The 23741-nt window shown below is 46.1% G+C and overlaps 2 protein-coding genes across 4 annotated transcripts; both read right to left on the bottom strand.

Moving 5' to 3' along the window:
- Positions 1-5750: 5750 nt before the first annotated feature.
- inhbb (inhibin subunit beta B) lies at positions 5751-14107 on the bottom strand. Its single transcript, XM_034574708.1, has 2 exons — positions 13209-14107; positions 5751-8191 (listed from the first exon to the last, which is right to left on the bottom strand). The coding sequence occupies exons 1-2, from the start codon at positions 13594-13596 to the stop codon at positions 7368-7370; spliced, it is 1212 nt and encodes a 403-aa protein (XP_034430599.1). The 5' UTR covers positions 13597-14107; the 3' UTR covers positions 5751-7367.
- Positions 14108-16149: 2042 nt separating this feature from the next.
- Positions 16150-23588, bottom strand: si:dkey-3d4.3 (ras guanine nucleotide exchange factor F). Of its 3 annotated transcripts, XM_034574536.1 has the most exons (10): positions 23511-23539; positions 22407-22467; positions 22341-22374; positions 19385-19577; positions 19115-19197; positions 18884-18962; positions 18450-18496; positions 17690-17810; positions 17150-17339; positions 16150-17020 (listed from the first exon to the last, which is right to left on the bottom strand). In XM_034574536.1, exons 4-10 carry the CDS (start codon positions 19551-19553, stop codon positions 16393-16395), a joined length of 1317 nt encoding a protein of 438 aa, XP_034430427.1. In that variant the 5' UTR covers positions 19554-19577; positions 22341-22374; positions 22407-22467; positions 23511-23539; the 3' UTR covers positions 16150-16392. The 3 variants fall into 3 exon arrangements, with proteins under 3 accessions (XP_034430427.1, XP_034430426.1, XP_034430428.1); XM_034574535.1 differs by lacking the exons at positions 22341-22374; positions 22407-22467 and having other exon boundaries at positions 23511-23588; XM_034574537.1 differs by lacking the exons at positions 22341-22374; positions 22407-22467; positions 23511-23539 and adding an exon at positions 20570-20642.
- Positions 23589-23741: the final 153 nt, after the last annotated feature.

Genomic DNA, 23741 nt, shown 5'->3' with positions numbered 1-23741 from the left:
CTTTTTCCTCTTTGACAGTAACCTTCCTGGCTTCCTGGCACGGCCACGAGGAATGTTCAGAATGTACCTGGACAAAGTCAACAATAAAAGTATTTAGGAGACATTAAATTGTACACAATGACTGCCTAGTACAACAGATGTCTTTGTTGTGTGTGCTGCACGGGCAGGGATCTTATTCCACCACTGTAATCTGAGATTTAGAAAAAACAGAGTTGTCGGGGGGGGGGGGGGTCTTTAGAGGGTGGGTAACATCAGATGCTATCTGCTCTTCTGCATCATCTGAGCCATCAGAGACAATCACAGACTGTGTGTGGCACGCTCACTCACCCTGATCCTGAGCCAAGGCGCCGCAAAATTAATTTTGATCTAGGCGATATGCACAAGAACAAGACATGTGTCCACGCCCAACGAGGACCCCACACCCGAGGCCCATCTTATATCTGTTTACTTCTCCGTCTTTTACTTAGAGCACTCTGCAGGGCCTCACTTGCAAGGCGGCTAAATCTACAAGTCAATATGTCAAGCTCTCTCCTGCTTATGTGCTGTGACTCTGCTATGTGAGCTTGTCCAGTCTGATACCAAAAGTAAACGTTCCTCTGTCACTGTTCATCACCGGGATTCCACAGATTTGTTGTTTCGGTCTTTGTTTCCTCTGCCAGACATGTGTGAGGAGAAGAGGGGAGCATTGTGTTCCAGTGCACTATAAGGGAGGCTATTTCCTCCGTGCAGATATATGGGGTCTATACACACGCTCTCACACGTACACACATCAAACACTTTTATTTTTGCATGCTCATAAGAACATCTGCTGACTCGGCCTCGTTCCCTTTTCCATTCATGTTGTTCCCGCCCAGTAGCCTGTTAATCTAACCCCAATAAACTGTTAATCATTTATGTGCTGGATGCACATTATTAGTGCCACTGGTCGGTAACGCAGAGTCATTTCACTACCAGTAGAAAGTTTCAGTGTTTGGAAAAATTATATTTTGTGATCTAGATTCAAGAAAAGTGTTTTGTTCTTGAAATAAAAATATTTTTTGTACTTTGACCAAATGTTTACACATTCAGGACTTTTTTCACAGTATCACAATCTAATTAATTTCATATTATTACTTAATATTATGACCTATTACTTCATTTCTAAAATGTAATATTTATTATCACTTTATTAATGCTCAAAACCGTCCAACTCTGTCACTTAAAGTTTTGACTCTGACTCTCATATAGTAGCCTACTTTGTGTAGTACTTCCAAGATCAGTGTGTGTGTGTGTGTGTGTGTATCTTTAGGATGCGGGCTAGACACAAGTAAGACTCACAAACACTCGTGCGTTGCCAGAATAAAAACACAAGAGCATCAGTTGTTTTTCTATTATTGAAACATCTGTCTACAGCCCCTTTGTTGTATTTACTTCAGACCAAAAGGACTTTCCCATGAGGTCATACAAAGACACACACACAGTCTCTCACACACACAGCAGGGGATGTTAGTGCCCTGACAACAATGTCATTTCTTCAACACTGACAATACAGGGTGAAATTCATCAGAAATGACCTAGAAAGAGAACAAAAAAACAGTCAAGTTAAGGGTAACTGGGGCACACCGCTGCTGTGGTTTACCCCATCATAAAAACATTCTTCCTCACATCAGTGTCTCTGAATTTCTCTCCTTTATAGTGGCCACTATCACCACATCCAACTGCTCTAACCCCCGAACATGTAAACCCATTGTTCTTCAGTTGTGTGTGCTCTCTCAACAAAGGTTCCTCTCTTCTTTTGATGGTTTTTCTGAATCTTCACTCTGACTCAGGTCACACACCCCCACCCCCCCCACCCCACCCACCACCACCACCACCACCGCCACCTCCGCCTCCCTGCATATTTTGGTGTTGTGTTTTTGGTATGCTCATGAAAAGGCCCGCAAAGATGGGACAATAGGGCACCTGCCCGAATAATGAGCCCTCAGTGAGAAATGCAGCTGGGGCTGAGAGTCATACAGGAACGCTGATGATGGCCCCGCTTTAAAGTGGTCAGAGATGATCCTCAGCCACACCTTAGATCCCCCTGGCTGGAATTTCCCCTCTGACACACACACACACACACACACACACACACACACACACACACAAAGTAGTCAAACACAAGTGCAAACATACACACAAGGTGCACAAGGAAAAAACGTTGGAGATCAACACACAGGGGCTTTTATTGTTCGGTTTATTACTAAAGGAGGAATAGTGTTCGTCTTTTCCGCTCGGTGTGTGCTACCAGGTCCATTCACAAACGTTGCCACCGCCGCTGCTGCTATCAGTTGGCCGACTATCACATACACTATGTCACTTGAATGTGCACAGAAACTATGCTCCTCTCTGAGACAAAAGCCAGACTGTTTACATACTGGTTCTACATTTAACTCCCGAGAGCGCACAGGACATTAGTCACCAGGATTCCTTTCCCTTTTAGAGGGTTGTAAAAAAAAAAGAAGAAATTCCTTCATCGGCCCAGAATACCATCAGTAAGCTAGGTTTAACTTGTCAACAGGCCCGGGAGGCAAAACAATAGCAAAATGTCTAAAAGCTTGAATAATGTGGAGAAGGGGAGAAGGGTTGTTGATTATAGAGCCACGTCATGTTCAAATAAATCCAGAGTAATTCTGTTCATACTCCAAAGACCCACAAACACTGCACACAGCAGTTTATTATAGCCGTTGCATAGTTGATTCTGTTACGTAATATTAGTCCAGAGAACTGTGGAAACTATTTGGACTATACTGGTTTACTGTTCATCACAAATAAGAGCTTTTCTCAGTTATGTGTTCTTTTAAATTGAATCTCTTTGTGTGTGAAGACTTCACTTTGTGATGTGATTCCAAACTTCTGCTCCTGTCTCAGATTGTGTCAAAACAAAAATCTGTTACCTCGCTCATGAGGAAAGAAAACAAACCATGGGTGAGATTAATCTGCACCATTACTCCCCCACCTCCCCATCCATTCCCAGTGTCTGGCTCTCACACAGCCAGCGCCGTGTTGCTTTACGTCTGCACTGAAGGTGAGTGGAGGTGATTCTCGGGCTCGCACTAGCCACCGTAGACAACACAAATAAGGGCTTTGTGGCCCCTGAGTGTGCCTTCTGTACTCTGGGAGTCAGGAGGTCAGGATGGTGGAAGGCGGGGTGAGGAGGTGAGAAGGTTTACGGGCTGACGGGGAGATATAGTTCTTGGGGGGGCGGGGGGGGGGGGGGGGGCTGATTTTGGTGACAAGGCCTCAGTTGTTTTTCTAAACTGGGGAGGAACAACCCTGACATTATGACATTGTGGACTCACAGAAATACACACGTACAACACACACGGTGCCACTTTGACCCCATCAGCTCCTTCACGATAGTGTTCACGAGAGAGAGAATGTATTTACTGATCTGGTAACAGCCCTTAGAGGCTGTGTTCATGCTGAATGCTGTATCTAACCGTCGACTGTATTACACCACTCCCCAGTTCCTTTTGAATGACACTGAATGAAGGAGTATTCCCTTATTGAGAAGTCGCCACGGGTTCACTGTTATATTTGTTTGCTGATTAGAGAAGCTGCCTCGCTGCAGGCGGTGAAATTCAAACAATATCTTTAGTCTTTCCTGTTTTTGTTGCCTCCGTTAAAGCAACAGAGGCATTAAGAGTGAAGACAAAATATTAAGGGAGAAATACAGAATGCGGCTATAAAGAATGTTTGGATTAATGACGTTTTTCGCTCATTAGTGCGGAAAAATATGCTTTCAAGTTGTAAAGCCTTTCTTCTCCTCCAGTAATCCGCCTGAGAGAGGGAGCTTTCAGGGACCACAGTCCATGTCGCTCCAAAGGTCAAAATGTCACTTTGAGTTGTTGGAAGAAGTAAACAGGGCTGGAATAAGCCTCCTGTCTTAGGGGGCCCTCGCCATAAATCCGTAGAATAAGAGTGCCTTTACATGATCTTTAGAAGCTGAAACAAAGGGTCAGGCTCTAATCGGCAGGAATAGGACTCATGTTGTGTTAGCTCAGTGAACTGAAGCTGTCAATCCTGGGTAAAGGACTGATATCACAGGCTGGGGAGAAATATGTTTGGGAAGTTGACAAAAATACATCTCTAAAACTCCAACGATGGAAGAAACGCGAGTGATCAGAGAATTCATCACCTCCAGGTCCACAGAGCGGAAGACAAGCGACGTGAAGCAGAGAAACTCTGGCCCCCAGGCGATGAACAGTCATAAATTCATCATTGAATGTGGACCAGGCTGATTTGGAGGAACGAACGCCATTGGGGTGATAAACCAGTTGACCCTGTCAACTTGGCGGCTGTCGTGACCTCAACCTGCGGCGGTATGAGATGTAGAAGGGCAGGGGGACAATATTTGTTTAAGCTGATAACTAGGGGTTGTAGAGTTTGTGTGTGTGTGTGTGTGTCTGTGTGTGCATGCATAGTTGTGTTAGGTGTCTTGTTTATAGTGCATATGTGCAAGTCAGGCTGAGTTTGGGAATGAGCACACGTGAGAGCGAGCGTCGTCACGTACACACACACATACACACGTCTGCATGAGAGCATACTAAGCTCTGGATTTGTACGAGTGTGGACGCACATCTTGTGATGATGTTGTTTTCCTGAGTGAGTGTGTGGCCCCCGATTGCAGCCGTGAACAGCAGCACGCTTAATGGCCTCCAGCTCTCGCTCGGCGTCATTAACATTCCAGCTGTGGAGATTTGGCTTGCATTGGGAAGCATGACAAGACAGCTACACATCCCTCTCCCTGCTCTCAGCTCAGGCTGCGGTCTGTTTGCAGAGGTGTGGGCTCCACAAAGAAGATTAACAACAGCCTCGGCTGCCCCCGATCATTTGTGACAAATCATTTCTCTCCTTGTTCGCCCATACATCAATCACACGCCCCATAAATATTGCTTTATTTTCTCCCTCTATTTTTGCCTCTCCAGGAGACGCTCTGCTGACTCAGCCATCCAGCTACAGGTAAAGTTATTTATACTGATCCCTCCCTGACATGCTATTTGCCCTGCAGGCAAACAAATAGCACTTCTTGGCACAGCCTAATAGATACATTTAGAGCAATTATCTCGCTGATATTTTACAGACACATGATGTGTTTTGATGGAGTCTCGCAGAAACATCACAGGACATCGGGCTGTTGGTAGGTGTTGGCACAGGCAGACGTTCGGTCCGACATGCCTTGTGCAGTTGCACAAAGTGTTGACATGCTGCTTAACCCACCTTGAGAAACAGAGAGGCGTTGCAGGGGGAAACCGCTCTGATGCAACAGACGGCGCGGCTCAGGAACGCTACGCAAACTAATACAGAACTATCTGCGAGCACATGCAAACATATAAGTACATCAATAAACACTGCAGCCAAAAGGGAATCAGGCAGATATGCGAGGCACCGTGTGCTGGCAGCCACTTTGGACGCCAGAGAAGCTGTTAATCACAGTTGTAATTACTGTTCTACGGCTCCAGCTTAAGAGAGACACTCAGTCCCAACAGACAACGGCAGAGAGGAGTTTTATGTTTCAACCAGTAGAGACGAAGACTGGAGTGTGCGTGTGTTTTTCTTTGCCATACTCAGTTATTTCAGCCCCACCTTGTTGTCCTGGGAGGTATCAGACCAAAGCACCTTCCATCAGAAAGAAGCAACAACACCTTCGAACATAGGCCCAACCCCTTTCTCATCAGGAGAAAAACACACGTCTCATGGTGCCAAAAAGAATTTGAAGCTACGACATACTTAAGAAAACATTTTATTTTACATAAACTGTACAGATGAAATTTATTTGACTAAATGATTCTTATACAGGAACTAAAAATAACTTTCTTATTAAATAGAAAACTGAAACAAAAATAGAATTAAAGATGAAAAATGAAGTGTTGCTTATTGTACAAAACAGAGAATGAAAATAGAGCTAAGAAATGAAAATCATATATCGTACCCTGATACAGTGGTAGGCCTTTTGCGAATAATCAAAAACAGTATTGTACACAGTAACTCAATGGCCTTGCCATCTTAGTACAATAGCTAAAATCTTGGCCTCTTTGGTTCCATTATTTAAAATACATTTGAAACAAAATTCAATTTACTTCTATAAAAATAACATTTCAATGGCAGTTTTTGTTTCACTAATCCTGCAACTTTTCAGTGCAAACATCACAACAATCATTCGCTTTGGAAAGGAAGCGAAAGATTACATTTCAAGTATTGATAAAGAGTTGAGGACTGGAGAGAGAGAGAGGAGGAGGAGAGAGAAAGGAGAAATGGAAAAAGAATTCAGTCTAATAGAGAATGTTGAGTATGGGTATAGGTTACTATACATTGCATAGCTCATGTGGCACTTATTTAGCGATAGGACAGGACACTCAGTACCCCTTGGAAGGCATTTCTTTAAACAAGTGCTATTCAGGGTGTGCATTTCAGTTTCTGCAAGTGCTGCACTGCACTGTGGCAACGCACTGGGCTGAAACTAGAGTCTCTGTGTCCTTAGGCTCCCACCTCGACAGAAACGTACGGCCCAGGAAGAAGCAGTTCTCTCTCTCTGTCGCTCCTAGCGCACAAGTGAAGTGCACTTATGAGTTCTATCTTCACCTGGTTGTCATGGTAGCAGGGCCTGCAGCACTCTTGACAGGCAGGAGGTTGAGGTTGAGGGCCGTAGTCAACAGCAAGAATGACAACAGCGGCCGCGGCAATCGCTCCGTAGAGGGCTTTCGTTTGCAACTCTGCTGCTGCGCAGTGTATAATCCTGCAAGGCATTAAGCGCTGCCGCTGTCTAATTCCATCAGAGAGGACAGTCAGACGGTGTCTGTCGGCATAGTAGCGAAGTGCTGGTGTTCTGAATTGTATAAGCTGATGAATTGTCAGTGCTTTATAAAAACAAAAGTCTGTTATGTGCTTAAAGTATTTAAGGGGGTTGGAGGAGCAGGGTTGGGAGTGTGGGGATGGTGAAGCCAATCATGTCATTGGCTGATCCTGTCACTTTCCTTAAGCGCTTTTTATCTTCATTCAAGAGGAGATGATGGGCCATTATTTTTTGACTAGAAATGGCAAACTAGAGTAAAATATCATTTGGTGATAACATTCCCTTCTCATCCCACTGCTGACAAGTTGTACAGCAAGTGTGTCACTCAGTCTGATAAATACGCCCACACAAGCAGGAGTGAACACACGCATGCACACATGGGCACAACACTGATACTTGCATTTGCAAGATTGCACCAGTGTGTGTGTGTGTGTTGCTTGCACATACAGTTGGTATAGATATATTGTATATGTGTACCGTACAATAACGTCCTGTTTGTACAAAAGGCCTTTCTGACTGTTCTGAGTTCAGATAATGAAGAGTCAGTGTGGATTCAAGCACAGCCACACTCCTCCACTATCATGTTGGGCACGTCCCTCTTGACGATGTTGTATTCGTCGTCGAAGTACAACATGGACATAGTACTGAGCTTGGTGGGGATGCAGCAGGAGTTGACTGAGCCGGGGCTCATCCCTCTCATGCGGTACTGGTTCACGACTGTAGTGTGGAAGGACGAGGCCGAGCCCGGCACTCCTGCCATGTAGGCCGGGCAGCTGCCCTCACAATAGTTACCGTAATAGCCAGCTGGTGCAATGATCCAGTCATTCCAGCCAATAAGGCGGAAGTCTATGTAAAACTGCTGCCGGCAGCACAAGCCCCCGCTGGTGCCGTCACACTCAAGCCCCCGCTTACGAATGCGGTGCTTTCCATCCACCTGCCGCGCGCGCACCACCAGGAAGGGCCGGTGGGCCGGATCACTTGGGTCCACCAGCACCGGAGTCACACCAGATGTCTCACAGCCATCGCAGTGGACTTCCAGGTCCTGCCTCCGGCTGCCTTTCCCAAACACAGCCCGCACGGCCTCTGAGAGGGGGAAAGTATGCCAGCCGCTGCGTTTCAGATCCACACGCTTCTCCACCAGGGCCCAGCGGCCTGTTCCCCCTCCGCCACCACCCCCTGGTCCCCCCTCAGCACTGCTCGGAGTCCCAGCCTCCTGGTAATGGATCTTGACGGTCACCTTCCTCCGCAGGCCCTTCTCAGGACCAGATGGTAGCACTCGGAAAAAGAGCCACAGGTTGGCCTGGGACGCGTACAGGTGCTGGTTGCCCTCATTGGAGATGAAGAAGTAGAGACTGGACTTGACGGATGTGATCCCATCTGTTGGAGACAAAACAAACAGAGGAGGAGATTAATCTCTATTGGCCTTTTGTATACATTGGTAATGTGTGTGCTGTCAAGGTTTTCACCTCATGGTCAGAAGCAGAGACAGGTGAGTCAAATACGTTTCTCCTATTTCAAGAGAAAGGCCCATAGACTGTTTGCTTATAAAACTCACACACAGCATATGCTCACTTAGAAGGCAGAAAGCCCCCCCCCCCCCCCCCCTCCACCCCCCCCCCCCCCACAAGCCAAGAATGGCACAGCTTTGTCTTTAAAGATCTGTTTTCCTCTTGTTTTCTCTGTTCTCCCTCAATCACTGTGTCAGGTGACCTCCTGAGGGAGCTCCTGATAGGCCAGCTGTGACAGGCCAGATCTGGGATCAGGCCCAGTTGGCCTAAGATCCAGTTTTGTAAGTGACAGGGCCAAAAAAGGAGAGAAGGGTGGGGGGGGGGGGGATGGAGGGAGGAGAACAGAGAGAAGGAAGATGAAGCAAAGGAGGAAGGATGCAAGTGGAAAAGGTGGGAGGGTGACGGACACGGCCAAGGCCCCTGCGAGGTTCACTGAGTTCGTCGTTAGTGCCCAACCTGAACCCCACCCCCACCCTACCCCACCGCCTCCTTCCAGTGTAAGCACCCTGAGAGTGACAGCACAAAGCCCCCTGTTAGGCACTGGGAGACAGCCGCGCTGCAGCCCGGCATTGAAATGCGTGGCCTTGCAGCAAAAAGCATGATGAGGCAAAAATAAAAGCCATTTACATGACACTGGCCACTTTACACAGCACCACAATGAAGAGATCCCGGGTGTCCAAAGGTGGCAATGGGTTCTCCCTAGCAGTATTTTTTTCCGGGCCTAATGATGTCTTCCAAATTACCCTGAGGTAACTTGAAAGGTTTCTATTTCTGGAGAATTGGTACAATGTGCTCAAGCAGAGCAGCGCCTTTGAAAGCATCTAAATTACTTTGTTTGCCGACTGATTAGTGTGTGTCAATGTCAACAGGTGGCCACCAAAGACGGGCCCCCTCTTTAAGGCGCCTCACGCCTCTTCCTCCTGTAAACCACGGCTTTACACTCACTCAGGGGCCTGTTCAGACCAGCTCTCCACTCTGTAGCTTGTCAGCTGGGAGCTCAAGCTGTTCACACACACGTGTGCACACACACACACACACACACACACACACATTTCCATCCACCCATGCACTGACACACACCCCACCCCACAGTAAGCAATACATCAAGTATCAGCCTTCTCAATACCAAAGACCGCGGGTAAAGTATCAAGCACACATTGTGTACACACTGAAATCCATCTGAAGTGATTGACATACCTGGGACTGCTGTAATGGCCCCTCAGGGCTACAAGTAACTAACCTCACCTCATTCTGCGCTGTGCGTTCTTACTTGCCCCGACAGCTCCGAGCCTAGAAACAGAGGCATCACGCAGCAACGAGCATACGGTGACAGCGTGATAAACAGATAGGGTGAAGTCAGAAAATAAAACTGACCATGAGCGAAGGCGCTCAGCTGTTTCCCTGATAAGACGACTTTCCCATTTAAGAAAATCACAGTTAAAACCGTTGGCGTCAAGAGCCGGAGAGAATAACTGATTCAGGGTTGACAGTTCTGGCATTCCTTCACATTGATTAATGTGAAACAGTGACAGCGCTGATGTTATTATACAGTAGCTGCACCAACGTTTAATATCATTACTGATTCACCCGCCTCTCAAAAGAAAATTGTGAAAAATGCAATTTTCACAATTTTCTAAATATAAGATTCGATCAAATGGTTTGTTTTTCTCCGATCAACATATCTAGATACTTCATGTTACATAAAACAAAAGCAAGTTGGATTAACAACCTTTTGTCTCTGATTCATAGCCACACTTCTTATGACCCATAGAATAACGAAGATGGGGTTGTAACAGAGCAAACCCCATCAGCTGCATGAACTCGTGTACAGCTGACAAACCGATGTCACCTCTGGGCCACTTTAGTAGCAGTCATACCATGTGAACAGGTTTTCTGTTCTCGTAAAACATCTGTAATGCTGCAGAAACAGACACTGAATGGAGCTTCAGATGAGACAGCTGAATCAACTGGTGTTTGGAAAGTGAGGAAGGAACTGCCGAGTCTACACGTCTGACAAAAGTACTTTGAATGATGAAATATTTAACTGATTGATCACTGAGGACCACTGACGTCCCTTCAGCATCACTTCTACAGTATGTTCCCTATGCGGCATACAACTTTGATCATATGTCTTCCATAGTACTGAGCACGTACATCAACATCCCATATTCCAAGTGAGCTCCTCCTAGAGAGCAAATTGTCCTTTTCATCCAGTGTTAGCTGGCCCTGACACGCCTCGCCTGACCCCGCAGAGGAAAGGTTGCTGGGGAGTATCGGCAGGCAGGACACCTGGGTGGGCTCGCGAGGATAAAGAGCTGCTTCAGCGTGTCTCCACCTGCGCCACCAAGTCAGGGAAGAGGCCATGGAAGCAGGCAGGCAGGCAGGCAGCTCCAGAGCTCATTACTCAAAGCCGCTGTCGACAAAGACCACACGGCGCGGAAGGACAAGGGCTCGGCAAAGAGCATTTGTGGCGCTAACATGAGCCGAGGCGTGTGCACATGTAACAGCCATCCCTCAGGCCTGAGTCTCAGCTCTTGAGGAAAGGTTAAGGAGGTGTGGGAGGGCGGCGGAGGGGTAGGGGTGAGATGATGGACTATCGGACTCTACGGCACTGAGACTGTTATTGCTGAGACTTTACTACGGTGGCGTTTTTTATTAATATTACATAAATTATTACTAGCATCACAAGCCAAACGGAGGCAGCAAGGCCCACTGACTACAACACACACTTGTGAGTGAATGTGGAAAATGTCTGGACCAGGTCCAGCAGCGCCCTGACTGACAGCTCCTCATGAAAGAGTTGTGTCCTGAAGTAAACCTGCCAACTGATCCTGTGGAGGAACCGGGCTGGAGTTAATGACCTCCCATAATGAAGTCTTAATTCCATGTCTTGGACCACTCGCCACGAGTTCACTGGGTCCAAACAGCTACAGCGAGCAATCAAGAAGCGCAGATCTAAACTTCTCCGTCGACTCCTCTCTCTTTCGCCCTCCCTCCTTCCCTGCATGTGTTCCCCGCTCCGCTCCCGTGGATACGGGACACCAAATCCCTCAGCGACGACCCATGGGACCATGTCAGGGGAGAAGGGAGATTGGCATCGACTCCCTCACCTGCCAGGGGGCCGCTGGCAGACCTCATACCTCTGCACTACTGCAACCGGAGATAAGGAGCCGGGGTTAACCCCGTGCTTAGGGGAAGCAGAGGACAGATGCTGACCTCCCTGTTTCACACATACACAAAGCACATAAACACCCATCCACATCCATTTGCTCGCTACATTTACCAACCGCACCCCCCAACCGCCTTGTCCTAAACTGTGACAACAACAATTCAGGCTCCCTCATGCTTTGGGGGGGACAAGCTCCCCTGGCTTCGGAGCTTTCTGGAGACCTTGCCTCTGAGCCATGCCCCGGCTGGCAGTATCTGATCTTGGGGCGTGAGCCAGCTGGCCAGGAGGCAGACCGGGTCTAGGGAGCAGGGACCCAAGCCAGCTCCATGGTACAATGCCACACAAATGCTCAAAGGTGTGAGGAAGAATGGAACTAGGGAAAAAAAATAGAAGCAGAAGAAGGAGAAGAAGCAAAGGAGCCCAGCGAACCTTTAGAACGACAAAAGCATTCTTTACAACACTGCAATATGGGCACACACACACACAATATCACCTCCCCCATCACCAATGCCATATCCCTCCACCCACACTCCCCAATCCAACCCTGCACGGACTCAAATGTCTCATGCATTATTCTGAGTAATATCTTTTGTTTTCCCTGCTTTTTTCTTCTTAACGTTGACATGCTGTGTTCAGCAGGAACACATAGTGCTCTTATAATAATTGCCTTGCTTTTGTTCCCTTGTCATGAGGGTGCTCAGATCATTCCCATTGGAAGGCAGGACCCAGCAGTCCATTCAGGCTAATTGTACCGGCAGGGCCAATGGGAAAAGACAGGATGGTGTGTGCGTGTGTGTGTGTGTGTGTGTGTGTGTGTGTGTGTGTGTGTGTGTACGTGTGTGTGTGTACACATCCTATTTAGGTGCATTTAATTGTATGTTTTCTTTTTGTTAAACTAACAGTTTGTGTCAAAGATGTTCTCACAGCTCTAACTGACAATTATTGGATTCTGTCAAGCACAGATGATTTTAGGGTTGTGTGTGTGTGTGCGTGTGTGTGTGCGAGTGTGTGTGTGTGTGTGTGCGTAAGCCTGCATATGTGTATGTGTGTGCGTGGGGGGGGGGGGGGGGGGGTTCTCTTTGGACTTCTGAGAATTAGTTAGATACACATTCTTAGAGAGGAAGGGATAAATGGCCAATTGAGGGACTTTGTCCGTATTTAAAAGAGGGCATTATACATTGGAGTATTGAGTGTGAGCAGAGCTTTAGTGATGAAATTGGATTCAGAGGTTCTTTTTATCCCCTAGACAACACACGGGGGTAATTTAAGGACTCTTTCTTTAGTTTCATTTCTTCTTCATTTTCATCAAGCTGAAACAGGAGGTTTAACACCAACCAGTGGCTTCGGGCAGCAGTGACCAGTATATGGTAAATGGACTTCGTTTATATTGCGCTTTTCTAGTCTTTAGAGCAGATAAAGCCCTTTAGGGTTTAAATCTCATTCAGCCGCTCACACACATCCAGGACATCAGGAGCAGGTTCGGTGTCAGGCTCAGTAGGACAGTAAATAAGAGGATGAGAGCAATGACAGCACTGGATCTGATGTGGTTCTTATTAATAATATCATGTGTTCTGTCCCATGGATTGAAACAACACTGTGCATTACTCTGTGAGGTTATGAGGTCACCTGGGTCCCTGCACTGCCTGTTGCATAAAGTCACACTGAATGGGTTCATCCAGGGGTCGATAGATGTTTTCAATGAATTATTGATGACTACCTGATTCGGCGAAGCTGATGATCTCAGAGGTCTCCGCGTGCACCTCGTTGTTGTACGCGGACTGCCCGTCGAAGTTGGGGATCTCCACCCGGCCGTCCTCTCGCACTTTGCCGGCGTGCAGCCTCCTCAGCGCCGTCACCATCGCAGCCTTCGGGATGGGGTGGGTGATGTTGGGTCTGTCTCTCATCTGCAGCCTGTTCAGAATGTGCCTCTTCACCGCCTCCAAAAAGTCAATGTTCTCCCGCTCCGACTGGTCCGGCGCCCTGAGGCCGCAGGACGCGCACGACTCCTGGGTCGCGCTCTGCGCCTCTGCCCCGGCCACCGAGCTGCAGCGCACGGAGACAAAGCACGCCACCAAACAGGACAACGCCAGACTGTATAAGCTCATTTTCTCAACTTAAAGGTGTAAGTCCAAAGGGCTAATCAAAACAAGCATGAAAAGACGCACACGCATACACACCGGCAAGCACGCACACATGCGCACAACACACACACACGCACGCGCACACACACACACACACTCTGGAGTTAAAGCAAAGTTAATTTAAAACGTGTGAAAGTTCCGGGTTTGTGCATCCACTTGTTCTCCAAGAGTCATCCACAGGGGGCCAATGAGAGGTTTGTATTCCCAGTCATACAAGAGTAGAGCTCAAGTGATGAGGCTAATTAACTCCTGTCATCGTGCGCTCACTTGTCCAGCAATAAAAGTCCATGTCTTTGACGCGCTCCGGTCCACGCCACGTTCAGCTCACGCGCGTAAATCTACCAGGTCACCGATAAGTCTGAATACAAAAAAACAAAAAAACCCGGTGCGCTTCAGCTCAGTCGCGTCTCCCTCATTCAAACAACAAGGAGAGTGTAAGAGCTCAGTAGGTCCCGGTGTGTTTCTGTGAATGCGCCTGAGTGACTGACTGACTGACTGACTGACTGACTGACTGACTGACTGACTGAGTGAGTGAGTGCCGCGTCCCGTGCGCGTGGCTGTGGATGGCCAACTCCGTGCGTCCCTGCGAGATGCTGCTGCTGCTGCTGCGCACCGAGACCCTGCTCTGCCTTTGCAATCACGACAACAGGGGCTCCGCGCACCCAAAGTTTTTATACACGAGTGGAAACCACGTGGGGATTTCCACCAACTGGACGCAGCGGATTATCAGACTACTACGTCTCCAGGGCTCCAGTGATGGGACACGGGTTTATTATGGTAACACAGAGGTTGCATCATTTTCCTCCTTCCACGGTAAAGACTGTGACTGTGTGTAGCATCACCCGATTACACATCCTTCTGAGGTTTGGTGACGTCCCTGTGTAAAGTCCTCACTCAGTCACACATCTCAAACCTCATGTTATAAACTCATGTAAAACAGACACACATTAAAACCAGCAAACTTAAACTGTTTTAAACTTATTCCATTAACCTGGAATCACTTATTTAGGTGATGAAAAAAGTTCAGTTTGATGAAACTTTTTTTTTTAAATTGGGCCTAAGTGTATAAATAAGATATTTGAAATAAAAGTCATCATATATTTTAAGGGATCTGGATAAAGTCATAAATGTTGTCAGGGACTTCAGTCGAATTAGTTCATGGCTGGTTGTCATCCAGATTACCAAGCAAAGAGCGCCATCTACCGAGTGAGACCTTTCATTACACACGAGAGAGAGAGAGAGAGAGAGAGAGAGCGAGAGAGAGGGAGAGAGAGAGAGAGAGAGGGGGGGGGAGAGAGAGAGAGAGAGAGAGAGATAGATAGATAGATGTGGTGTCATAACTCCAACAAGAACAAGATGAATAGTTTCGAAGACTTTATTAAACAGTCTATAGGGTTATAAAAAATAACAATGTGTTGCTCCTTCAATACTCTCTGACTTCCCCTCTGAGTCAGCAACACTCTGTCTCAAGAACACTAATTGATATTGTATGTATAAAATAGGTGTAGGCAAAAGTTGAGGCTGTGTTGTCGTGTCCAGTCCCCACGACTAGACGTGAACTTCACCGTTCTTTAGGCATGGCTGAATACGACCTGCTCTCTCTCCCCAGTGTCTATTCAGGTATCAGCCTTTTCCCTGCAGCTGTGTGAGTGTGCACGTCTGGGCTCAATCACCAATCAGGCTGTGGTGGTTAAGAGGCCGAGAGCAGCAGACAGCCCCAGTGGGCCCAGTGGCACCATTCAAGCTGTGTGTGCTGGTGATCGCCTCTGCTCAAGTTGTGTGTGCTGGTGCTGGTAGTGTGATCATTTAGTGTCTTTTAGGTTGTGGTTTCGAGTTCAGTTGTTACTGCTGCTGGTCAGTGTCGCTTTCCCTTTTAGAAAGTTGTTTTCACTTCACTGTTATTACATTTTTGTTTATTCATTACACTATTGCTGCAGTATATTGTGTTTCAACTCCTGCAGTTACTGGTGAGACAGAGGGACCAACACAACACTGAGCTCTGGCGCCACCGTGTGTAATTTAGATCATATTATAGGGATTGCTAGATGGAGATGGAGATGATATGTGTTTGTGTCATGTAAAGGAAATCGTACATCGTCAGACCTGCAGACATGTGGCAGCTTGTGGGGTTGAACTCTGTCACAGACATTCAGTACAAATAAACAATGAACTACCACAGGAGGAGGTCGAAGGGGGGGGTCGGATCCTGACTTTCATGCTTTATGCACCAAACTCAGAACTTGTATATTCATTTCCTGACAGCATGTGAAAGTAACTAGTGAAGCCCAAACATCTTGCATGTCATACACCCATCATAAAGCAGATGTTTGTTCAGTTGGAGGGAGCAGAGAAACATCTGTATTGTCAGTGGTACTTACTCCTTGTGTTCATGATTACACTACTGCTGTCAATCCATCCATCCATTTATCAATTAGCTATACTGGTTATTGTTTATTGGCCTGGAGCCATACATGCATGTTAATGACTTTAGTAACTTACAAGGCTTTTCCTTGTGCCATTTTCTAATGAAATATTTGATCATCGCAAAAATAAAGTGTGACAAATGCATAAATTCACCAAAAAAAAAAAAGCACAGTAGCTTTATAGAAATATTTCAGGTAGTTTTCTTATTTACAGGAAGTTGGTAAAACCCTTTGAATATGTGAGATTACAAAAGATAACGTTATATTATAACACAGTTTTTCCACACTCCTCGTGTGAAGAGAATATATATCTGTTAAGTTGTTTGCCCGCAGGCGGCTACGAGTCAGTGAGAGTCATTTGCCATATGGACATGGGGCTGTGACTGGAGCACGGTCTCCCTCCGAGCACCAGCAGCAGGTCGGGCAGGTGCTGGACTATGTCTGTACCACTGTCGTCCTCGTTGATCAGGTCTTCCTCTGTGCAGCTCCACTGATTGCTGAAAGCTTTGTTCTCAAAGGTCAAACAGTATCCGATCTGCTGCGCATCTTTCCCCATCAAGTGCTCTTTGCTATCGTCCAGTTGTGAAGAGTTTCTGAGTGTTTTGCTCTCGTAGCACTGGTCCAGACTGAACGTCTCCAGCTCTATAGCTCCCTCTGACCCAAGGAATGTGAGAGGCGCAGGGAAACACTTGTTCTTGAAGGGCCTCAGCTTGTCCTCCATTAGCCTGTCTTGTTGTCCTGAGGTGGAGGACGTGTAGCTCGGACCCAGACCAGTGCAGCAGTGGTGGATCTTGTCCGGGGGGCTGGAGGCTGGGAGAGTGGCCACCTGCCCCCACGTCTGAGAGGTGAAGCTGTACCTCCACAGGCAGTTGTTCGGGGAGTTCTGGCTCTCGCCTCCACCAAAGAGAAGCATGCTGTCCTTGTAGGCCACAGCCGAGTGACCCATCAGTCTGGAGGGACCGGACCTGAGGGGAAACAATCAGAGGTGGTGGTCACAGGAAGGAACACACAGCACAATGTCTACTGTGTGCACTGACCTCTTCCCTAAGCTGTGACAGAGAATGGATTTTACTCAATTTGAATGTACTTCTTACTTGGTTCTGAGGGAACTCCACGTGTGGTTGATGGAACTCCACTTCCAGAAGTCTCTCTGCTCCCTCAAGCCTTTCAAGCCCCCGAACAGGTACATGCAATCCTGGTGGGCCACGGCTGAGTGACTGTGTCTGGGGCCTGGGCCTAAAGAGCCCTGCTGACAATCACTCAGCAACGACCAAGCCATGGTGTCTGTCACACATAAAAACACAGAGGTACAGATAATGAATGTACAGGCAACAAGAGGCCGCCTTACTTTGTTTAACGATCTGTATTTCTGACCTGCTGCGAGTCAACAGCCTTTCTTTAACAATTTGAAACCTTCACTTGAAGTTGCACAGCCCCCACTTATTATTTGTACATTGCAGTGCATGTAACACACCCTGCTGTGACTTCACTTACGAAATTACTATAGCTCAACCTTAGTGTCTGTGTCGTCATCAGAAGTGCGTACATGGTTGACACACACTCAAAACTCAACAAGTTCAAACGTGCTGTGTATATCCACGTGTAGCTGTGAAAAACAAATGTTTTAAACTCACCGAAATCCAGACCCCAGAAGTCCTGTGAAGATCCTTTCATGTCTATGAGCCCTCCATACACCAGCATGTCAGAGCCGACCACCACGGCACTGTGTCCCTTTCTGTTGGTTGGCATTTTGGACTACACACACAGACAGAAATATACACACATATAAATACATAGAATCCCTTTGGAGTGTCACTTAGTGTTCAAAACTCTAGGTGCTGAGCAGGTTCTGACTCATTAAACCTTCAAATGTGTAATTTCCTTTTTTTCGGAATGCAGAACTTTCTCAGAGCTTACATTTCTCAATATCTGCTAAAGAGCGTAGCATCTACCAGCTCATACAGAGAAGACAGATGTGTCAGTTTCCTCTGGAACATCTGGCACTCGACTTGTTCTTCAGAAATGTGGAAGTTATTCATTGACTTGACTTGGTCTCGCTGTATCAGTGCTGGTTACAGTAATAAGAGCTCTGATGCACAACACTATCGATGAGATTACAAATGTCAGAAATATCCATGTTGATGCATAATGAAGGCTGCATCTATTTCATACTATTTCTTATTCAATGGACAATTTGAGTCATGATTACATTTGTGTGACAATGCAAATCTTGTAATAATATTAATATGGATTTATTGTATGTATATGTTTGATAGTATTTGTCCATTTTAAAACAGGCTACATGGATATTTGGAAGCAAACATGGGAGGATCAAGAGGAGACTGGTTTCATAATATCTGATCCTTTGTGAAATGTTTGAAAGGTGCTCTGTACCTGAGGGGAGCTCCTCTTTCTCTGGTAGGACACCCAGTTCTGCTTTGCTGAGAGAAACAGGAAAGGAAAGTAGAGCACATGTGATGGACTGAATCTTTGACTTAATAGCTTTAGTTTAATGATGCAAGATTTTGAGGGAGGACAACAGAACTTTGGAAAACAATAAATGTGGGTAAAGCCATTTTAAAATAGCTGAAAAGGTGAATTGATTATTATAATTATAAATTATAGGACATTTGTCAGCATACGTTAAATTTTCTTATGGTTTTCTGTGATTGTTACTGAAATAGTTCATTTCAATGCATCATTTAGGAGTTTTTTTCTACAGAAAAGCACAGGTTTCACACAGAACTGTAGACGAGTGAGGAAGGAATCAACAAGCATGGCTGACGGTGCAAGTTGCATCTTGCATGAACGTCTAAAGTGAAACTCACCAATGTCAAACACCCACAGGGCACATTTGCACAAGGTGTATGCAGAATCCAACATGCCTCCAAACACATACAGGAAGCCCTGGAAAGGTAAAAGCTGCTAAACACATTCTTGACACACACAACAAAAAGTGATATTGGCAGATACAGAAGCAACATATGTATATTTTTAACAGATATAATATAAAAAGTGGATTAAAAAACGATTAAAATCAGATTTTGATGGGTTTGTACCTCATGAGCCACCATCGAATGTTCCTCTAGCTCTTCTGGTGCAGCTTCACTGCTGCAGCTCAACTCCGTCCACTCGTTACACACTAAGAAATTGGACAAAATTGTGTGTTTGATTTCAATGCAGCTCATTGTTCTCTGTTTTCTGGCTTTTGATTAGGTCCATGATAACGGCACTGAACCTAGCACGTCACTCCCATTGTTGCTTCGAATGTCACAAACCTCTGTGGCACTTAAATGAGCTGAACACAAGTGGTGTTTATTTGCTCTTACCTACGCTGTACCTCCAGAAATCCCTCAGACAGCTGTTGTCTCGGCCGCCCAGGATATATACGTGTCCGTCGTGGCTGCAGCAGGCGTGTTTGTAGCGGTCACACGGGGACCTGCTGCTCTGTGGGAGCTGGGTCCACAAACAGGGACTGCTCTGACTCATCACTGGCATCTTCCTCACCTACTGGACCATTTTCTACAAGAAGCAACAAGAGAACAGGTTGAGAAATGAATGAGATGTAACGAACAACAAACCCATCGCCTTGCACAACTCTAACGGATCCGTTTCTTGTCATATGAAATGAACAGCAGCCCTGTGTCCGTGTGGATCAACACAAGAGCGTGAGTGTGTGGAAGGGAGGGACAATCAAGAGGATTCAAGGACTCTGAAGGGCTCAACCTGAAGGGGCACAAATTCATTTGTTTGGAATATTTCCAGGCTTCAACCAGCGCTGCTATGACAGCTGTCGCAGCAAGAGAGGGTCAGGAAGGGTCAGCAGCTGATGAAGACAAAGATGTGAGGAGGAGGAGGAGGAGGAGGAGGACAGCAGCCAACATGGTGACGAGGGAGACCCCGCTGGGGCAGAAGCAACAGCTGAGACTGACAGCCAACGCAGGGACAAGGCAACTGTGGCTCAGGTGGTAGAGCGGGTCATCCTCTAACCAGAAGGTCAGCTGTTCGATCCCAGTCTCCCCATTCCAAAGCACTCAGAGGAGTCATCAAGATTAGAAAAGTGCAACAGGCCATTTACCATTGATACTAAATGCAGTATTTTACTTTTAAATGAAAAGTAAACTATTTGCAGTGTAGCACCTTATGTATATTAACATTAAATAATACAGAAGTCTTCAATAATACCATATAAAAGGTATTGTAAACATTATTATACACTTACCTTCACTCCATTATAAATGTTTTGTAAATGTTTTATAAAAATGCATGTTTAAAAACTGTCTGGTCCCTTGTGATGTGTCTGAACTTCCTAAAAAGAAGTGCGGCCATCAGATGTGTGGATGACCCCCGACCTCTGCTGGCGCCTGTTGTCCTCCACATCCCTCCAACACTCACAACACAGGCAACAAGCCTTAATGAGCCGTTGTGTGTTAGCAGCAAAGTGTTGTGTGTAATGGTTGTGGAGAGCGTGCCCCCCCCCCCCCTGCACAGCTGGGACTGTGACTCATGGTCACCTGACTGCTGCTACAGGCCTGTTGTCAGGAGGGACACACACACACAGCCACACAGAGACAGTGGAGTGTCGCTCTGGGGACAAAGTCAGAGACACAAGCAGAAAGGCAAAGAACGAGTTTGTGTAAAATAAAAAACACACAAGGTGCTTTTTGGCGCGTTTTAATACAAAAGTAGGAAATAAACCAAGACACTCTTGATGTGGAAAAATTAAAAAGCTTTTATTAGAGTGGCTAATGCATGGCATAAATTATAAATATTATCTTTGCCATGCAGTAGGCCTTCAAATACAAGTTGGTTTTTTTTTTCACAGTAAAATTGTCTTGGTTTAGTTGCTAAAATGGAGAAAGGTGAAAATTAGATTTACTAGATGGAGGGACAGGGAGGGACTTCTTCAGAAGATTAGACATCATATCTTTAGGCTGATTGAAAATGTCAAGTAAACAGTTTATTGTCTAACTGATCTTTGTGTCTTTGTTAATTTATGTGTTAAATTATGTACAACGTCTCATTGTTGTGTCGCCAACACCGTGTGTATGGCTTTATCTTTCTTTGCTATTGTCTTCTCTTGTGCATTAGTTGTGTGTGTATTGTTCTGTGCTTTGCTGTTTAAAACTGTTAAAATCAATGAACAGAAATGTCTGTCTGTCTGTGACGCACATATCTGGAGAGCTGTAAATGTTTTGAAGTGCAGTTTAAAATGTGATGCTACTTGGACACGTGCCACATTCAACATTAACAAACATTGAATAAACAGGCGACCAGCGCTCTGCAGCGGCGGCGGCTGGGACTCATCAAGGCAAGTGACGTTGTCGACCACGTTCAAGGCAACAGCAACAGAAACTGATTCTCTGGGACTGAGTCGAGTTTCACTCAACTTTGAACAAACATGTGAACAGCTCTTTCTGCTGCAGGTCACCTTCACAGTATCAGAAATAAAGCTGCAACCAGCATTACCACAGGCAAAGTCAACAGGCCAAGCAAAACGTCTACACAGGCAGCTTTAGAAATGGGCCCTGCATCAGTTAACTCTTAAAGAGACGAGTCTACTTCTTTAAAACATTAAAAATGAAAGACTGGATGTAATGTGGCACTGACATGGTGTGAGGATGCACATCACCACATGCACACATAGTGCTACACACTCTCGTGGAAAACATTTGGAGCTGCAACTAATGAATTATTTGATCTATGAAATTTAAAAAATAGACCAACATTCCAGTTCCAATCAACTTATTGTTGCTGCTCTAAACGACTTAAGTATTTCATTTTGAGCTTTACAAAGAAAAAACACGTAAAGGAAGAATTATTCGGGCTTTGCTGTCAGAAAGAGAAAAAGCAAAGGAGTAAACTGATGAGCCACTTTAACGACCTTTTACAATATCCGTTACGACGCAGCACGTGAAACTGCTCTTGTGTTATTTTCCACGCTGCAGTGATCTATGACTGAGAGGACACAGAGTTGAGACAGTAGTTGTATAGGGGGGGGGGGGGGGTCATAACTTCTCTTGCCTGCTCTCGACAAAGATGTGGCCTCGCTCCTTCACCTCCTTCACCTCCTTCACCTCCTTCACCTTATCAAATGGTCACCTGAGGAGCAAACAGCTCGGACGTTGTGACATTGCAATAACACACCTCGCTGGGATTCCGACTTGTACAGAGAGTGAACTTGTATTTTTGCTACATAGAGAAACAAGATGTAAACCTGATGCATTTTTAAAATTTTAAATACCTTCATGTGGACGGACCCAAAGGCTCCTCTAGTGTTGTTACCTGCTTGTTCAGTGTTGTGCCTGTTTTTTAAAGGTGCTGTAAATGAAGCCAAGTTGACTACAGGGTGTGTGATTGTGTTCTTGGGAAAATCTGGGTGGATTCAGTGTGTCACAGGAAAATGATGGGTCTGAAATCACAACACCATCCTGTGATTAGCTTTAATGTTTTTATCGCTAGCATATCAAAGAAAACACACCTCGCTGTGACACTTCTTAAAATGACGTGAGAACAGGCAGCTGAGCTTCTCTTAAAGCTTCAGTGTGTAGAATCTAGTGACATCTAGTGGTGAAGTGTCATGTTGCAGCTGAACACCCCTCACCTCCCCTTCCCCTTCCAAACATGACAGAGAACCTGTGGCAGCTTCAGTCGTCATAGAAACTCAAAAGGTTTAGTTTGTCCAGTTTGGACGACTGTAAAAAAAAAACATGGCAGCCTCCGTAGAGAGGAGCCAATCCTGATGTAAATATAAAGTATTTAAATATAAAGGGTCTTATTCTGGGGTAAAGAAACATCACTAGGATTATTTTATATTCGGTAGATCCCTTTCATCTAAATCTTACACACTGGACCTTTAAGACACAGTGACCCCCCCCCCCCCCCACACACACACACACACACAACATGTCCCTCTAGCGTTACAGTTACTACGTTACTCTTACAATAGAAGTAACGCGGGACTCTCTCTCTGCTTGAGAAGCGTCGACATGAGCTGAGCTCGTTTCAGGTGAATTCCTCGGACACATTCCTGCGTCTCTTCTCGACCACAGCAGCAGCAGCTCTCTCCCCCCCACCCACCCACCCACACACACACACACACACACACACAGGAGGAATGTGGAGGTTCCTCCTTCTCCCCCCCCCCCGATTATGTTTCAGGTCAACACTCGAGAGAAATCCCCGTGGTCACGTAGCTTTGATCTTTATAAAACACGTGTGACAGCTCGGACCCGGGACTTCGCGCTGCACTCGTCGAGTTAACGGTGAAGCCGAAGCAGCGGAAACGAGGATGAGAACTTTTTTTCTCTCTGCTGCTGCTGCTGCTTCTTCATCGATTAATCGAAGCAGATGAAAGACACGGCTTTGATCTCGAGTGTCGAGTTGTTGTTTTTTTTTAACTCTGATATAGTGAGTCAGACTTTTCCTGTGAGTGAATAAAGGTTTGTTACTTACGGAGTCTTCTCCTCTTCTTCTTCTTCTTCTTCTTCTAGTTCGTCTGCGGAGCGTCAACGGGCTGCTGAGGCATTCAGGGACACCCCGTAAACCGCCCCTCCCCGCTCTCAAACCGCGAAAATAACACAAAGTACGTTACTTGTACTGAGGTGCGTTTCGTTTGGACGTAACATTGCAGGGATGTGATTTATATTTATATCTAAACAGGCAAAAAAAACCTGTCTCCTTATT

Source organism: Hippoglossus hippoglossus, chromosome 21 (assembly GCF_009819705.1).
Source record: "Hippoglossus hippoglossus isolate fHipHip1 chromosome 21, fHipHip1.pri, whole genome shotgun sequence".
NCBI classification, from domain to species: Eukaryota; Metazoa; Chordata; class Actinopteri; order Pleuronectiformes; family Pleuronectidae; genus Hippoglossus; species Hippoglossus hippoglossus.
This window is presented reverse-complemented; position numbering and strand designations above follow the sequence as displayed.